Raw genomic sequence first — 16,196 nt, forward strand, 5'->3', positions numbered from 1 at the left:
AATAGGATCTGCGTTACAAACCCAAGATGTCATCAACAGATAGGCGTTTCCCTTATTGGAAATATGAATGAGACATCATCTCAGCCGCCAGAGGAGGGGGGAAATTGATTCACCGACGCTTGAAGCGGGTAATTGAACTATGCTGCATCGCTATAAATTTGATACAATGGTCAGTTATTGATTTAAAGTAGCAGAGACAAAAGCAACACTGCAGCGTTATAAATAACTGAGATGGGGGTGGTATGTTGTATTGGCGCCATCTGCTGGTACCCGAGTATTAAAGGGATAGTTCACACAAAAATAAAAATTGTGTCATAATTTACTCCTCCTAATGTTGTTCCAAACCTGTATGAGTTTATTTCTTCTGTTGAACACAAAAGAAGATATTTTAAAGAATGTTGGTGACAGTTGACGTCATCCGTTGAATTCCATAGTAATTTTTTTGGCTACCGTCTTACTGTCACCAACATTCTTTAAACTAGCTATCTTCTTTTGTGTTCAACAGAAGAAACAAACTCATAAAGGTTTGTTTGGAACAACATTAGGGTAAGTAAATTATAACAACATTTCCATTTTTGGATGAACTAACCCTGTAATGGAACAATTTTAAGAGTTAACCAGACAGCAAACTATAGTTATAACTATTATTTTAAGTCGGATCTTTTTGATGCTGAACCGGTTTACAAAACATTAGCTTATATAACGGACTGAACCCGTCCGAAATGTTCTTGAATAAACGATTTTTTTTTTTTTTTGACAGGTTACATAACAAGAGTGAATCAAGGATTTGACTTATGGAAGTAAAAGAACATTACTTTTATAGTTGAAATGAAACATAAAAAGCCTACTGGAAACGTTTACGTAAGATTACCTTACAGTTTTATCAGCACATATTTTTTTTATTAAAACGTGCAAAAACTTTGAAGTAAACAGATGTAAGTTAGTTTTAGAATTGTCTTAACTTTATATGTTCTAAACTGGCCATACCCGTAATGTCAGGCGCAGCCTGATCGTCGAAGCGTTTAATCGTTTCTATGAAAAGAACCGATTCATAGAAATGAGTCGGAATTCGCGTTACTAACAACAAAAGAGCAGTTCTGTGAAATTGCATGGGAAACCAACTTAAATGTTTAATCCGCAATTCCTTCATTATTAACAGTTAATACAATTTAATGATGATGAACAACCATCTTCAGAACTTACAAAATCCTTTAAAGATGTACTTGGTGGAATTACTTCAAGTGAAATAAATCTGTAATTGATTGCTCCAGGTTATTTTCGAGTAATGATCAACTAAGATGTGACTATCATTGTCTTATGAAAGCCTACTGAAAGGTAGGAGAACAGCATAAGAAAAAAACAAAACAAATGAGCAGTTAACCTGCTTGTCATTCTCAGAAATGTAATAAAAGCACCACATAAATATTTCTTATTAATCAACAGATTTTATTTACAGAAAGAACAGAAATATGTGTGTGGACTGTTGTCATCACATTTTATAAAGTAGGATTTTGTCCCCTTTAGAAAGCAGGAATTTACAAACAGATTTGAAGTTGACATTTTAACCAAAGACCAATCGAGGAAATTGAGACAAAGCATTTATTGATCTTTTGCAATGTTTCTGCAAACATTCCCACCCCTCATCCCTTTACTAAAATCATACTATTTATCATTCATCTCCAGTCCCCTGCAACCTTGGCGTTTCAATATAAATGCTGAAGGGAAGAAACAGACCAATGAATCTCAATGCACTGGACTGTGATGGACACAAGAATAAAAGCACGCAATGGAGTTTCAAGAGTGCAATTAGTACAGCGATGGCAAGATAGATAAAACAAAACACTAAAAACCAAATATGATAACAGAATTGTTATACTAAAGCAATATTACGCAAAATCTCCCTTCTCTCTAGGCTCTACCTTACCCATAGTCCAGAACTAATTCTACATTAGGGTTTACATCTTCAACAGTTTCTGTAATGGTGGAAAAACTTTTCATTTGAATCATTTCCTAGGTGAAATTACTGATTGCATGTGGTTTCAATCTTGCATCTCTTTTTCGGTTTAAAGAACCTATACTTTTTTTGCTAGGTTTTTTTCTAAGAGGGTAGGTCTGACAAGTGTTCTAAACAGGGGCTAGTCTGCTGCTCCTCATTAACAAAGTGCAATGAGAAGAAAAAAAAGGTTAAAAGAAATGTAAAAATTTCTCCCCCCCCCCCCCCCCCCCTCCCCTCCCTCCCTCCCAACAAAAATGCAATGGAACAGACAAAATGACAGTCAGTTTTAATGCACGCTTCATAGCAGAAGTCTGTGGCTACCTCCCCAACCACTGTAAAAGAAAGCCGTATGAGTAGATCATCTGCCCATGCATCAGAACAGCAGTGAATCAGGACAAAGACGTGGTTTTTTTTTTGTACTAATGTGCATTTAAATCACAAATTGTCTGAAGTTTTCTGTTTACTTTTGTTAATATATTCTTTTCAGTTTATCATATTTTTTGTTTGTTTCCTAAGACTGTGTCCTTTACATGAAAATGAATAGGTCTTGGCAGAACATGGAGTTGTTCACTCTTGACTTCCATTTTTTTCTCTCTTTTTGTGCCCCCAAACATTTCTAGACTTCAATATTGTTCCCGGCATAAAGCCTGGTCCATGTTCGAGCTGAAAAAGACAAACAAATACAGAGTTAATACACCCCCAAATGCTTTCCCACACTATGTAGAGATAAATTAGTTGGTATCTTCAGCACAAAACTGACTTCAACTACAGTTGTGTGAATAAAAAGGGTGTGGATTTTCTCTGATTAGCAATAGCCAAACAATGTACTTCAAAGACAGTACATGAAAATAACTATTCTGCATTATCCTTTGCGTCAGAAAGATTATCAATAGCCGCTTTTCCATCATCAGGCCAGCGAGAGCCAGGACTAACAGCGTGCCGGCGGGGCCACTAGCCTCAAGGCTAAAATTAAGCTGCGTTTCCACTGTCAGGCCAGTCGCTCGCCCCCCAGAGCTACCCTAAAACCCGCCTCCATAGAATGGCGTCACACCTAGCTGACTGAAAACTACATAAAAAGAGAACAAATACTTATTCTGTTGCACCTGCTTCCTATTTATTTGTTCACGTCACATTTCTTAAGAAAGAATGAGCATTTCTATTAATTTCCCATGAAATTATGTGCTCTAATGAGGTTTAAAAGATCTCTCCTGTCTCACTATACCGTTATCCTTTCAGCAAGAGCAACAGAGTTATATTATCATATATGTATTTTCCATATTCATATGTGTATTTAGTTTCACAATGGTTAGCAGCCTTTAGCATCACATATATTTCTGCCTCATACAGTGATCAGAATCCCCATCGGGTCACAATCGGACGTTATTTCAAACACTCGCTGGTGTCTGAAAGGAAGTTTGAGCTGAAAATTGTTTTAAATGTTGAGGTTAACTGGTAACCTGATATGAAAACAGCAGTGTTGACCCTCTCCTGACTCCGCCTTTGTTCATGATCACTCCTCAAGCCCCAGTTGGACTGATTTGGACCAAGGTATTCAGTGGGCCAAAAACCCCAGGCTGTTGGCCCTGAGGAAGCCCAGATGAGGCCCGATTAAGCCGCAGAAGTGACAGTGGCCCTGGCACGCACTAGCATGCTCGCTTTTGTCCCGACAGTGGAAACACGGCTAATGAAGTAGTGCCGCTGGCCTCTTAAAGCTCCCAGAAAAACCTCTGATTTAAATCAATGTAGAACAAGCGGACAAATAAACATTAGCAATATCTATTCTTCATTGAACCATCCCTTTAAACGCATTTAACCAGCACCCACCTGTCTCTATGGCTTGAGCTTCATTAGACTTCCACTGCTCTGCGACATCATTTGCTAGAGGATCATCAGGGTTGGGTGCACTTAGTAATGCCTGGATTGATAGCAGCACTGTGCGGATCTGCAAGGCTGGAGACCACTTATCTGTGTGACATCATGCCATGGAGAGAGATCAACAAGAGAAAGAGCATTAGGAGAAAAGTAGCTGCTAGCTTTCATATGCGCTAAGTCTAGCCATGTACAGTTGAGAAGAGGGATCATTCTCTATGGGGTCAAAAGTGTAATCTGAGATCCTCAATCTTCCTACAGAGATTAAATGGGCACATCTTTCACAGTATGTACATATCAGGTAAGGGAGCTATAAAATTTAATAGACTCAAACTGCCATTGCTCTGAGGTAAAGATAAAGAGTCTTTTTCAGAAATCATAACTTATTAATTTTTCTGCCATACTCTCTAGGGACAAGATCCTAATGTCCCTTATTTTAATAGTACATTTTATCGCCTACCTTTCTTCACCTAAAAGGGGGTGAAAAAGACAAGACGTCCTTTAACATTTCTACTGTCCAACATTTCGCCAGTACTAGCACAGACTTCAGAAATAAATAAATAAATATTTTGAATAAAAAGGTTAAATATGTTCTTATGTATGTGTTTATTTTTGGCAATCTTCTACTTCTCCCATTTTCTGTGCTCTCTCTCTTTATGGGCATCAGATGCAAACATAAACAATCATGAGACAATTAATGAGAAATATTGATATTGTAATATCTAGCATTCATATAAATTCAAATATAAATTAATTGACAATAAGCCATTACTCCAATCTTCAGTGTCACATGATCCTTCAGAAATCATTATAATATGCTGATCTGGTGCTCTGCTCAAGAAACATTTCTTATTATTATCATCAATGTTGAAAACAGTTGTGCTGCTTAATATTTGTTGAAACCATGATATTAGGGCTGGGACAATACACCTAGACATCAGTGTTCATATTTGAACTTTAAACTTTTTTCCAAGTACTTCTATGATAATTTTAACTATTGCATCACAAAAATAATGATACTATGAGGTTGAAAAGACTGTTTGTGAAGCTGTTTCATGACAACTCTCTCCAGGTCAGCGGCAGCGCCAACACAGCTTTGAATGTTGCGATATGATTTTGTCAAAGTTTAAAGACGAATTGAAAGATCGCGTGGGTGTTTGAATCAAGATCACAGTCTTTTAAAGATGAATCGTGCAGCTCTATTGTCTTATCTCTCTCTCAGCATATGAGTAGCGCAAGGGCTTTTCAGTCTCACGTCTCTTCCAAGGGTCCACTTGGGATATTACGTCACTCAACACTCATAGATAACGACACATTTCATCCTCTGTTGGAACGAAAGTGGCTAACTTCTGTCAACCTCATCTACAAGCAAGGACAAAAATAAAGTTTATAATCGAATTAATATCGATTCTGAAAAAAAAAAAAAATGCTTTTAAAATCGTAAAAAAAAAAAATTGCAATAGCTAGGTGAATTGATTTTTTCTCCCAGCCCTACATGATACTTATATGTTTCACGATTCTTTGATGAATACAAAGTAGTGCTTAAAGGTGCCCTAGAATGTTTTTTTTTATTTTTTATAATGTTTCCTGGGTTACCCTTATAATGTTAGTATGTTTTTTAGATAAAAAATATCCATAATTTAGAAATAAATGGCATTTTTCCTAGCCTGCTTTTAGCCTCTGATTTGAACACTCTGTTTGAAGGGGCGTGTCTGCTGTGAGATTCAGTGTAACCGCGGCCACTGCTGTGATTGGCTGACATGCTTGCATATGAAATAGCTACGCATTAAGCCTAGTTCACACTACAGGATTATAAGCCCGATTTAAGCCCGATTTGCAAATCGTTGAGCTCGCCGACAGGTCAGGGTGTTATCGCGTGCAAATCGCAGAGGATTAGTGGACGATGGACGCTTGCCAATCTGTTAGTATGAAAGAGCCAACAACGCATCAAAGACGCTCGCTGACGCCTCGCAGACGCGTCGCCGAGCCCAGAAAAATATCTAGCATGCTAGATATCCAGAGCTGTCGCCCGACTCAACCTCAGTGATGTCATGAGCTACAGCCAATCAGAGCAAGGCATGGGTTGCTCCAATCAGAGCAAGGCATGGGTCTTCGTCTTCTTCGCTGGGTATTAGCGCGCGTGATGTTTCACGTCATTTCCGGTTCCTTTTATCGCGTGATTTTTTGTGACAAAACGTGGTTTGTAGACAAGATTGAATCGTTGGGTGACAGAGTTGTTGTCAACTCGTGTAGTGCGTTACCTCCTGTTGCGGACTAATCACGTTGTGTCGTGTGGTGTGAACAGCTCAACAACTTTAACACTCCTGATTTCACAGAGAGCAAGTCATGTAGTGTGAACCGGACAGTTCAGCCCGACGTTTTAAAATCATGTAGTGTGAACTAGGCTTTACATGTGAAACTCTCTCCCCGAATACTTTTACTACTGCTATTATACGTTTTTACTATAACAGCTATCGAGATTAACGAATCGTGAGATGTTTTTAAAGTATTTAGACCTATTCCCATCACATAAAATGTTGCCGTGATGAGCATTGAGCAGATGACTGTGTGTTGATCGCGAGAATGAAGATCTTATCATTGCAAAGCAGTTTCTGCTCTCTCTCTGCTTTCACCAATGCAAACACGAAGGAACTAAAAAATACTTTTGTGTTCATGTGTACATCCACACTGAGCAACTGCCATGCTTCGGCTGCGCAGTTCCGCCTGGCATTGAGGGCTGGCATTATGCAAATATTTGGAGGCGTACATATTAATGATCCCGACTATTGCGTCACAGTCGGTATTGTGTGGAGAACCGACCGTTTTTTCAGGGGTGTTTTTCATAAACGTGAATTAAATGAGAACGCGAAAACAGTCCAGTTTGAGATTCACTCTATGTCATGTCCATGCACTGAACTCTTGTTATTTGACTATACCAAGGTAAATTCAATTTTGATTTATAGGTCACCTTTAAGATTTTTGTGAACCCCTTGGCCTTGATACATTTTCAGGATTATTTGATGAATAGAAAGAGAAAATCTTGAAATAGAAATCTTTTGTAACATTGTAAATGTCTTTACTGTCACTTTTGGTCAATGTGATGCATCCTTGCTGAATAAAAATTAAGTATGCATCATGATATGTTAGAAAAAGGCCCTTCAGAATAAATAAATGATAACTGACTAATGGAAAATCTAGTGATCATCTCAGATTAATTTCAAAGTGTACATTTTGCTATTTAAAAAAATAATGGCATTCAATTACAACAGAATTAAAGCATTAAAAATTCTTAATCATGTTTAGGTCACGATGAGTAAAATCAGTATAATCTGAAAGTTGAAGAAGATGGAATAAAATGGTCTCTCACCTTTCAAAATATCTAGACATATTCTTCCCAGCTTGTCTACATTAGGGTGATATATTTTGGTCATGAAGCGTACTTTCGGAGCTGCCATGGGATATTCTTCAGGAAGAAAGAGTTCAAGTTTAAAAGTTCCCCCCTCAAAGGGGGAGTCTTGAGGTCCGGCGATGACCACGTGGAAGTAGCGAGCGTTCCCCTCATCTGGCTCTGCCTTTATACCTGGCACCGGCTCTGCCAACAAACGCTGTGTTTCCTACACACACACACACACACACACACACACACACACACGGAAACAAGATCAATTAGGCTGGCGGGGACATAAGGCATCTCTACACACTCAGCTGATTAGCCAAAGCACTGGCAGTGAGACGGTCGAGTACATGGGAGTAAACAAAACAGTAGAAAGAGCCAACATAAGTACACAGTGACAACAGAATTTTGTCTTTGAAAAAACTGTATAATTTCACATTGTTACCTTGCACAATTGCTATGTAACAAAAGACAAATTGTCCTGCATCAACAACAACATTCAAATGGCAAACAAACCTGTAAAGTGATCCATGGACTGACAGGTCATGAATAATTCTAGGTTTATAATTTTATGAATACTTTTTTTTAATTAGATATTGGTATGGCCAGGCCCATATACACTTTCAGCACTGATTTTAGGGTCAAAATGGCAAAATGAATTTAAACATGGATGGTAAAATGTGAGTCCGACCTACATTCTTATTTGTATACAAAACCATTTTTAAAGAATTCCATTTCAAATAATTGCTATTATTTTGGACGTTCTATTAAATCCTGGGAAAAAAAAGATCATAACTGTTTTCAACATTGATAAAAATAAGAAATGTTTCTTATGCAGCAAATCAGACAATTAGAAATGATTTCTGAAGGATTATGTGACTAAAGACTGGAGTAATGATGTTGAAAATTCAGCTTTGTCATCAAAGGAATAAATGACATCTAAATGTAATTATTTCACAATAATAATGCTTTTACTGTATTTTGATCATATAAATGCAGCCTTTGTGCGCATAAAAGACTTCTTTCAAAAAATGTTTTTTAAGAAAAACCTTACTGACTACGTATGCACAACTATGTTAACCACGAAAAATAGGAAAAGATGTAAATTTCAACAAAGTCACAAACTTTATGTGTGCTTAAATATAGTAACCAATGTCAGAACTACAATATTTACAGATAATACAGTACCCTTAACCTTCAGTAGGGCAGAGGACGATCTTACATCACCACAAATGTTACTGGTTAGGCACTATAAATGTTTTCAGTAAACACTCCCTCTTAGTTTGCACCACATTAGAAAAGACAGTATCTTGCTATTTCAATATCAAGCATGGTTTTATATCTTTTTATTCCATGATAAGTCTTGATGCAGTCCTGTATCAGCATCTTGCACTGCTCAATGACGTTTAACATGGAGTAATATCTCAAAATACAACCCATGTTCCAGAAACATTTTCATCTAAAACCAAGACTACAACAAGGGTTAAACTGACAATCATTACAAGACAATCAAGACAGACACTTTGCATTCAGTTAGAGAGAGAAACAGGGCTGACCCTGACAGTCCTTTTGAAACACACACCCTTATGACTAATGAGAATCTGATATCACCTGTGGAATGCTTGAGTCTGGAGACGTTGTTCATCTGAGAACTGCTGTACTATGCTGCACTCTACACCTTATAGATTGACTGTTTGACATCCGAGAACTCTTTCAAAAAGTGGATATTACAATCTCAGTGTTATAACCTATGTTCAAAAGCTACCACACATGTTCTGCAACCTGGTTCAAAAAAGGAGGGTTTTTTGGCCATATGATAATGAACCTGTAAAACAAGACTCTTCTAGTACTTCCAGTATTTCAACTGAACAAATCTAGCTTGATATATTTTTATAATCCTGATACTGGTTAATAAAAGCTGTCATATACAATTAAAAATCAATCAACCAACCAAGAAAGATCTAATGTAAATTACCCTTCAAACGTTTGGGTTTTGGACTTTTTTTTAATGTTTCTGAAATTTTAATTTAAAATAACTTCTATTTAAATAGATCTTAAAATGTTATTTTTCCTGTGATGACAAAGCTGAATTTTCAGCATTATTACTCAAGTTTTCAGTGTCACGTGATCCTTCAGAAATCATTCTAATATGTTGATTCGCTGCTCAAGAATAATTTTTTATCATCATCAAACAAACAAGTTTTCAGGAATCTTTGATGAATAGAAAGTTCAAAAGAACAACATTTAATTTAAATAGAAATCTTTTGTAATAAATCTTACACTATAGCGCAATCATGTAAGAAATAATGTGCATTGATCAATTAATGCCTGACCGCATGATCAGGACCTTAATGTGACGATCTAGAGGGGTTTATTGTGTGATAATGACTCTCAAACTGTTTATCATCACATTCATTACATTACTTTGATCCTTTAACCTAGCATATACATTGTGCTCACAATGAAATTCCTCGCATGTTTCAGATATCCTACAGACAAAACCATGCAGAGCAAACACAGACAAGAGAGGGGCTCCCTGTCATGGTCTCATGCTTGGGGAACAGGCCATCAAGGATGCATTCCCATCCCTCCCACTCACATCACTCAGTTCATTTCACACGCAAACCTACTGTTTCAATGTCCTATTCAGAGGACGGTGCAAATAAAAGAAAGTTTTCTCCCTGTGGTCAAACATTCCTGTAAGTCCTCGACATATAAGCATTAATTACTGGACAACAGCAGTAGTGGACAACGCAAAGCGAGAAACCTTCTTGATAATATACACAAAATATGAAGCAGCAATGATATACCCAGGGCCTAATCTATTTAATCTAAATAAAATGCGGAAACATGCATTCAGACTCATGGTAGAACTTTATTTTACAGTCCTGTTCCGCATTTATAGGATGTACGTATTATAGTTGTTACAATAACTGGGTAATAACTAGGTACTAACCCTGAACCTACCCCTAAACCAACCCTAACCCATTACCTTGTATTACCCAGTACTTTCTTAAGTACAGTGACACATGTAAGTGCACGTACTGTACAATAAAATGAAACCAGACTCAGAGTTGTGATTTTTATCAGGAGGAAGCCCTTTACGTAATTTCACTAGCCATAAATCTGTTCCAAATTATTTTCATTGTGTTTTTAAAAAAAGAAAATCCTGTCATTATTTGTTCACTCTCCTGCTGTTCAAAAGAATATGACGTTTATCTGTGAGACTAGAATTGTGCATTTTTTTCACACATAGAAAGTGAATGGAGACTTTCATTCTGTCTAACATTTCCTTCTGCGTTCTAGACTGACATAAATATTTTGTTTTTGATTTGCAACACCATAAGTTAATAAACGATGACGATTTTAATATGAATTTTGGATGAACGTTACAAATGTTGACATTTTCCGTGAAAATAAACAACAGTTCTCATTTAGGATGGGCCGTTCTTTAATTAATGTTTTACCTCATGTTGTGTTTTATTTGACATTTCTGCTGTTTGGGGCCTTCAGTCATTAGCTCGTTTAGCAGAAGCATCGCAACAGCTTCCCTAGCCAACAGGAAGCGAGCGAGACAAATTATTTTGCAAATGATCGTGCCCTAAATGGACAGATAGACATCCTACACCCAGTAAAATGGGTATACATATATAATATATATGTAAAATCGTTGTGAAATTAATTGTGACTGCTTAAATCGGATTATATTACTAAGTTTTTACGCCTAGCTAGCCGTCTCTGGAGCTGTTAGCAGTCTCGCGAGCTCACACACACAACAGCTCGAGCTTAAGCAATGAATGGCCGCGAGCGAGCCACTCTCATTTAGACTTCAGTTAGTATGGGAACGTTTGTCATTTCTTAATGCTTTTGATTCTGTACCCCAAATAGTAATGAATAAGACACAGGCCCTCCACCATTTTTCACAGCGGTGAATGTATTTTTAACCCGCCCATATTCGGGATACGACTGAATGTACCGAAACGGAAGTGGCTAACAAATACAGTACCAAACGCTAAGCCATCTGTCGCTTCTCTTTGGCTGATAATTACAATGATATTTGAGGATTTCGTGGAGTTATAATTAAAAAAGATAGACTAAAAATGTGCAGTGTGTCTCACTTCACGATTACCTTAATGATCCTGCGGGGCAACCCTGCCATCTTGTCTTGAATGCGGATTTTAGCTTTGACTCTCGGTGCTTCTTACTTCGTTTGCATTGACGGCGGAGACGCAGTGCACACACGCTTTCCGGCGCGTTGCGTCTAGACGCACGCGGAAACGTGCGCAATTGATGATGATGACAATGATGATATCGTTGTAGTTTTGTATTGATGGAAAACTGTTTCTTTCACCGAAAAACACACTTGATTGAATTTTTTAATACAGAAACTTGTTTCCACGGAATAGAAAAAAATAAATAAAAAAAACATCTCACATCTTTGACATCTCACAATTCTGATTTGTGTTAGGCCTATATCACAATTCTGATAGGCTATACATAAAGGTGAACATTTCGAAATGAGGACTTTTAAGAAATATTATGCTATAGGCCCTAAAACTTAATAAAAATAACATAAAACTTAATAAAAATATAAACAATCAAATCATGAACCATATTTGATTTAGGTTGAAAATTTGTTTTCATGAAGCACCTCCTCTCTCTCTCTCTCTCTCTCTCTCTCTCTCTCTCTCTCTCTCTCTCTCTCTCTCTCTCTCTCTCTCTCTCTCTCTCTCTCTCTCTCTCTCTCTCTCTCTCTCTCTCTCTCTCTCTCTCTCTCTCTCTCTCTCTCTCATCTATCTCTCTCTCCCCAATACCTCTTTTATCTGAACATGGGAGGCACTAGTTTTCGGTGAGAGTAGATGCCAGAGTAGATAACAGAATTAACTTTTGGACCTCTTCACAGCGGTGTACAAACTGACAAGGGAGCAGGTCTTCACAGAAATGAAGTTTCTGCAGATACTTAGACCAGGTATGAAAACTGTGTTTGCTTAAAAAATTTTTTTCTTATTGTCTTTAAAGTATGATTTATGCTCAAATATTGTGTTACAGTAATTGTAGACAATAATAACCATTCTTCTTTTTGTTGTTTGAATCTACAGTGCATTCTACAACGTCATATTCATTTATATTGAATAACAGAACCTGTTTAATAACACCTGTTTAATATAGCAATTCCCATGATTCACAAAACCTAGCTAAAACGTTAAGATTGATAGGCCTATTTTTATGTTATGCTCTACATGTGTATTATATTAATAAGCATTCATATTTATTTATATTATGTTTATAAGCATTTACATATCAAAATATATTCAAAAGAGATGAGTAGATCTTAAATTAAAAGACTGAAATTTAGTCAGACTCTGAGAGTATCTTATGATAACTGATTAATAAATAAAAATCTAGTCTACTTTAATTATGTTTAGGCTGCACATGCACTGAAGTGTTAAAGGAATATTTGTCATTATTATAATTACTTTACACTTACAAACAAGTATAAATAATAAAAGTGCTAATGTAAAAAAGTATGTACAGAGGAACATCACATGATGATAATAATGTAGTTGTAGGAATTCTTGGCTAAAGCTTTCCTGATTGTCAACTTGAGTTATTTTGACAGTAAGTCAAAACGAGAGGAAATACTACCAGTGACCCCTTGTTCACTAATTGGCCCTTAATGTGTCTTATTGTGGTCTTCTGTGTCTTTCTTATCTGTTACTAACTGACCGGGTCTTCACTTGACCATGAAGTCTCCCATGGATCTGCACCCGTGACATGTTTCAATTCTCCCTCCCAAATATGCCTTTGTTCCAGCACATAGGAGCAGATGAACCAATGTCTAATCTATTGCCTTTTCCCGGTGCACACTGTGAACAGACAATGCCAGCTGAATTAGAGGGACTCCTGCTTCCACTGAGCACTTGATATGAACGGCAGAATCCATTCTGACAGCGCTAAACCTAACTTCCTAGCACGTTTATATGGCATTTTAACCAGTTCATTACACATTTAATATGCCAGAAGTGCAGGACTTTGATGTTGCTTTTTTCGAGTGATTAAAGATTGATTAGATACAAAAAATGAAAAAAGATGAAAAAAGATTAGATACAAATCTTTAACCCTTTGGTATTCCTTACTTAGGTGTCACACTTGTGAACAGGAGACAAAAAGGATAACTTTTTAAAAAGGAATGCACTGTGTAATATTTTGTATTTTGAGGGGTTTTTATTGTACTAGACAACACACCTCTAAATTATGCACATTTATTTCTACATATAGATATTTATTTTCACTTAATACAGTGTTTAAGTTAAAAATAGAGCATGAGTTGCTTAAAATATAATGCACGGAAGGCAGATTGATGCAATCCGAGGGGAGAATGAAAGAAAATTTTGTCATACTATAGTGCAACCACTATGTCTGCAAATATGGCTGGGTATTCCCCAGTTGTTTATAAGGGCATTTTTAGACCTTACTTACTTTTATAAGGTTTTCCCTTTGGATATATACTTAGACAATATCAAATACTACTTTAGCATGGCTGATTTGTAGACAGTACCTCAGAAAATTGCTTTGTATTTTCGTATTTTTTATATTTCCCAATTATTTCCTATGGCTGTCATTTTTAACTGAAAATATTTTTTTTTATGACAATTTAGCCTTTTCTAATCAGATCCACATTTGTGTGTGTTCATATAGCGAGTGCCCCAAAAGGCACCAAGTTTCGTATAATTCGATAAAGTGAAAAAATGTCATACTGACTGAAGAGTTAAAACATAGGCTACCATTTACACCCGTTAATCACATAATTAAAATAATTCAAGGAAAATGTTTGATTTTAAAGTATTATACAGCATTGAAGATGTCAATTTGTACCTTTGGTGCAAAATACATAATGGCACACTGATATATTTTTGAATAATTACTTGTTATTGTTTGATAACTATTTTTTACGTTTTCAACAGTGCCAAGAAGTGACATTGAAGACTTTTGATAACAATAATGTATTTTTCTACAGCAGCTGGTGTGACGTTATGGAGATCAAGCAGTGGTGTGTCCTGTTTACTTGGGCTGGTCACATGTCTGGGCTGTGTAGCATCCCTCAACATCACCCCAATGACTTCAAGCCCGCGCTCAGCCTTTTCCGCCACACGTAGCAGCAGCGTGTTGGGTGGCACTCAGCGGGTCGTGACTTTTGACCGCCTTCTTGTCAACATCGGTGATGACTTCAACCCAGATACAGGTGGTTTCCGATGCCGCCTGCCTGGTGCGTACTACTTCTCGTTCACCGTGGGAAAGTTTCCCAAGAAGATCCTGTCTGTCATGCTGGTGAAGAACGGCATGGAGGTGCAGGCCATGGCGTACGACGGATACCGGAACCAGGGTCGCAAGGTGCAGAGCCAGAGCGTGATGGTCAGCCTAAAGCCCATGGATACGGTCTACCTTCTGCTTCAGGAGAATCCCGAATACGCCATCTACAGCAACGTTGGACCATACGTCACATTTAGCGGTTATCTCGTCTACCCAGACTCCACATCATCTGTTGGATATCTCAATAACCACCTATCTCCTCCAGGCCTTCATATTCCAGGTTGTCCTCCCCCTATAGATGCCCATTATGACTGGAGAAGAACAACAACCATTGAGGAAGCACGTTCTGCGTTTTCAGTGGCAAGAACATCCTCAGCGCTGGGTGAAAGCAGAGGGCATCGGGAAAGAGAAGCTCTCTCGTTTGACGTGGAATACGTTAACATAGGCGGCCACTTTAACAAAACTTCTGGACGTTTCATCTGCCACTTCCCCGGTGCGTACTTCTTCGCGTTTACTGTGGGGAAACACCCTCGTCGGGCGTTGTCAGTGAAGCTGATGATGGGCAGAGGGGAGGTGCGGGCCATGGTGTTCGACGAGGACTTGTCGCGGAGGAGAGAGATGCAGAGTCAGAGTCTGCTGTTGTCGCTGAAAAGAGGAGACAGTGTCTGGCTGTACAGTCAGCAGGATGACGGATACGCCGTTTACAGCAACCAGGGACGTTACACAACATTCTCTGGATTCCTGGTCTATCCTTATGCCGATTCCATGAACATGGACAGAACTTTCCCCTAAGAACCAGTACTGAATAATTCATAGCTCCGCCTTTAACCTTTTGTTTTTGTACTAAATTTGCCAATACATTCGGCCCTCTAACATAGTGCTATTGTTATGTGCTTTTGCACATCACAAATTATTATGTAAATATTGTATAATTATTTCAGGTAAAACTTAAAGAAACTATTACGGCAAGAAACTTTCATTAATGACATTAACAAACATTACATTGCATGTGGTTAGCAGATCACTAGTGAATGTACGTTAAAATGGAATTCATATATATTCATGTTTGAATGTTAATGAACTACTGATCTAAGCTTATCATATTTATTACCTTATTATTGAAAGTTGTTATAAAGGCTTCCCATTTTTGTATAATTGTTTAGAAAGACATGCTACTGTGACTCGATCTCTCATATTGTTAGAGGCAAAATGCTCTACATAGACATGGTGCTGATTTTTATTGTACCATTGTATTTACTGTTGTTACAAGTATTAGAAAGTGTCTGAGATCTTTCTTATGGGCATTTTGGATATAAACTAATCTAAATAAACTTTAACTTAACCATGTGTGTGGGTGTGGGTGTGTGTGTGTTTGGCCAACATTGTGAGGATCAATATCGTAAGTATAGGAAACCTAATAACTTAATTTATATGTCAAATTGACATTTAAACATTAACAAGTAAACACTACCATCGGTCTTTCTATAATTAATTGATACATTCATTTAAATGCACCATTCATATGTCACATCAATGATGGCATAAAACTGTGATCAATAAGTGTTTTGTTTTTAAAGGATTCATAGTATAATGTATAGTATATTTTTTTGTAATTTATTGCAACCC

At 37.3% G+C, this 16,196-nt stretch overlaps 2 protein-coding genes across 2 annotated transcripts; one reads left to right on the forward strand and one right to left on the reverse strand.

The window, feature by feature from the left end:
- Window positions 1-2,265: 2,265 nt before the first annotated feature.
- ube2na (ubiquitin-conjugating enzyme E2Na) lies at window positions 2,266-11,544 on the reverse strand. The gene is made up of 4 exons (XM_056261222.1): window positions 11,389-11,544; window positions 7,233-7,479; window positions 3,821-3,961; window positions 2,266-2,659 (listed from the first exon to the last, which is right to left on the reverse strand). The coding sequence occupies exons 1-4, from the start codon at window positions 11,416-11,418 to the stop codon at window positions 2,613-2,615; spliced, it is 465 nt and encodes a 154-aa protein (XP_056117197.1). The 5' UTR covers window positions 11,419-11,544; the 3' UTR covers window positions 2,266-2,612.
- Window positions 11,545-12,181: 637 nt separating this feature from the next.
- c1qtnf13 (C1q and TNF related 13) lies at window positions 12,182-15,417 on the forward strand. Its single transcript, XM_056261218.1, has 2 exons — window positions 12,182-12,228; window positions 14,278-15,417. The coding sequence occupies exons 1-2, from the start codon at window positions 12,201-12,203 to the stop codon at window positions 15,360-15,362; spliced, it is 1,113 nt and encodes a 370-aa protein (XP_056117193.1). The 5' UTR covers window positions 12,182-12,200; the 3' UTR covers window positions 15,363-15,417.
- Window positions 15,418-16,196: the final 779 nt, after the last annotated feature.

This window comes from Rhinichthys klamathensis, unplaced genomic scaffold (assembly GCF_029890125.1).
Source record: "Rhinichthys klamathensis goyatoka isolate OS25496 unplaced genomic scaffold, OSU_Roscu_1.1 h1tg000181l_1, whole genome shotgun sequence".
Taxonomy (NCBI): Eukaryota; Metazoa; Chordata; class Actinopteri; order Cypriniformes; family Leuciscidae; genus Rhinichthys; species Rhinichthys klamathensis.

Excerpts from the sequence above, each read along its gene's own strand:
- ube2na (XM_056261222.1), bottom strand. The coding sequence starts at position 11,418 with ATGGCAGGGTTGCCCCGCAGGATCATTAAG. Across the intron at positions 7,480-11,388 it reads TGCCCCGCAGGATCATTAAG|GAAACACAGCGTTTGTTGGC; the intron begins GTAATCGTGAAG and ends GTGTGTGTGTAG. Across the intron at positions 2,660-3,820 it reads AGCTCAAGCCATAGAGACAG|CTCGAACATGGACCAGGCTT; the intron begins GTGGGTGCTGGT and ends TGTCTTTTTCAG.
- c1qtnf13 (XM_056261218.1), top strand. The coding sequence starts at position 12,201 with ATGAAGTTTCTGCAGATACTTAGACCAG. Across the intron at positions 12,229-14,277 it reads TCTGCAGATACTTAGACCAG|CAGCTGGTGTGACGTTATGG; the intron begins GTATGAAAACTG and ends ATTTTTCTACAG.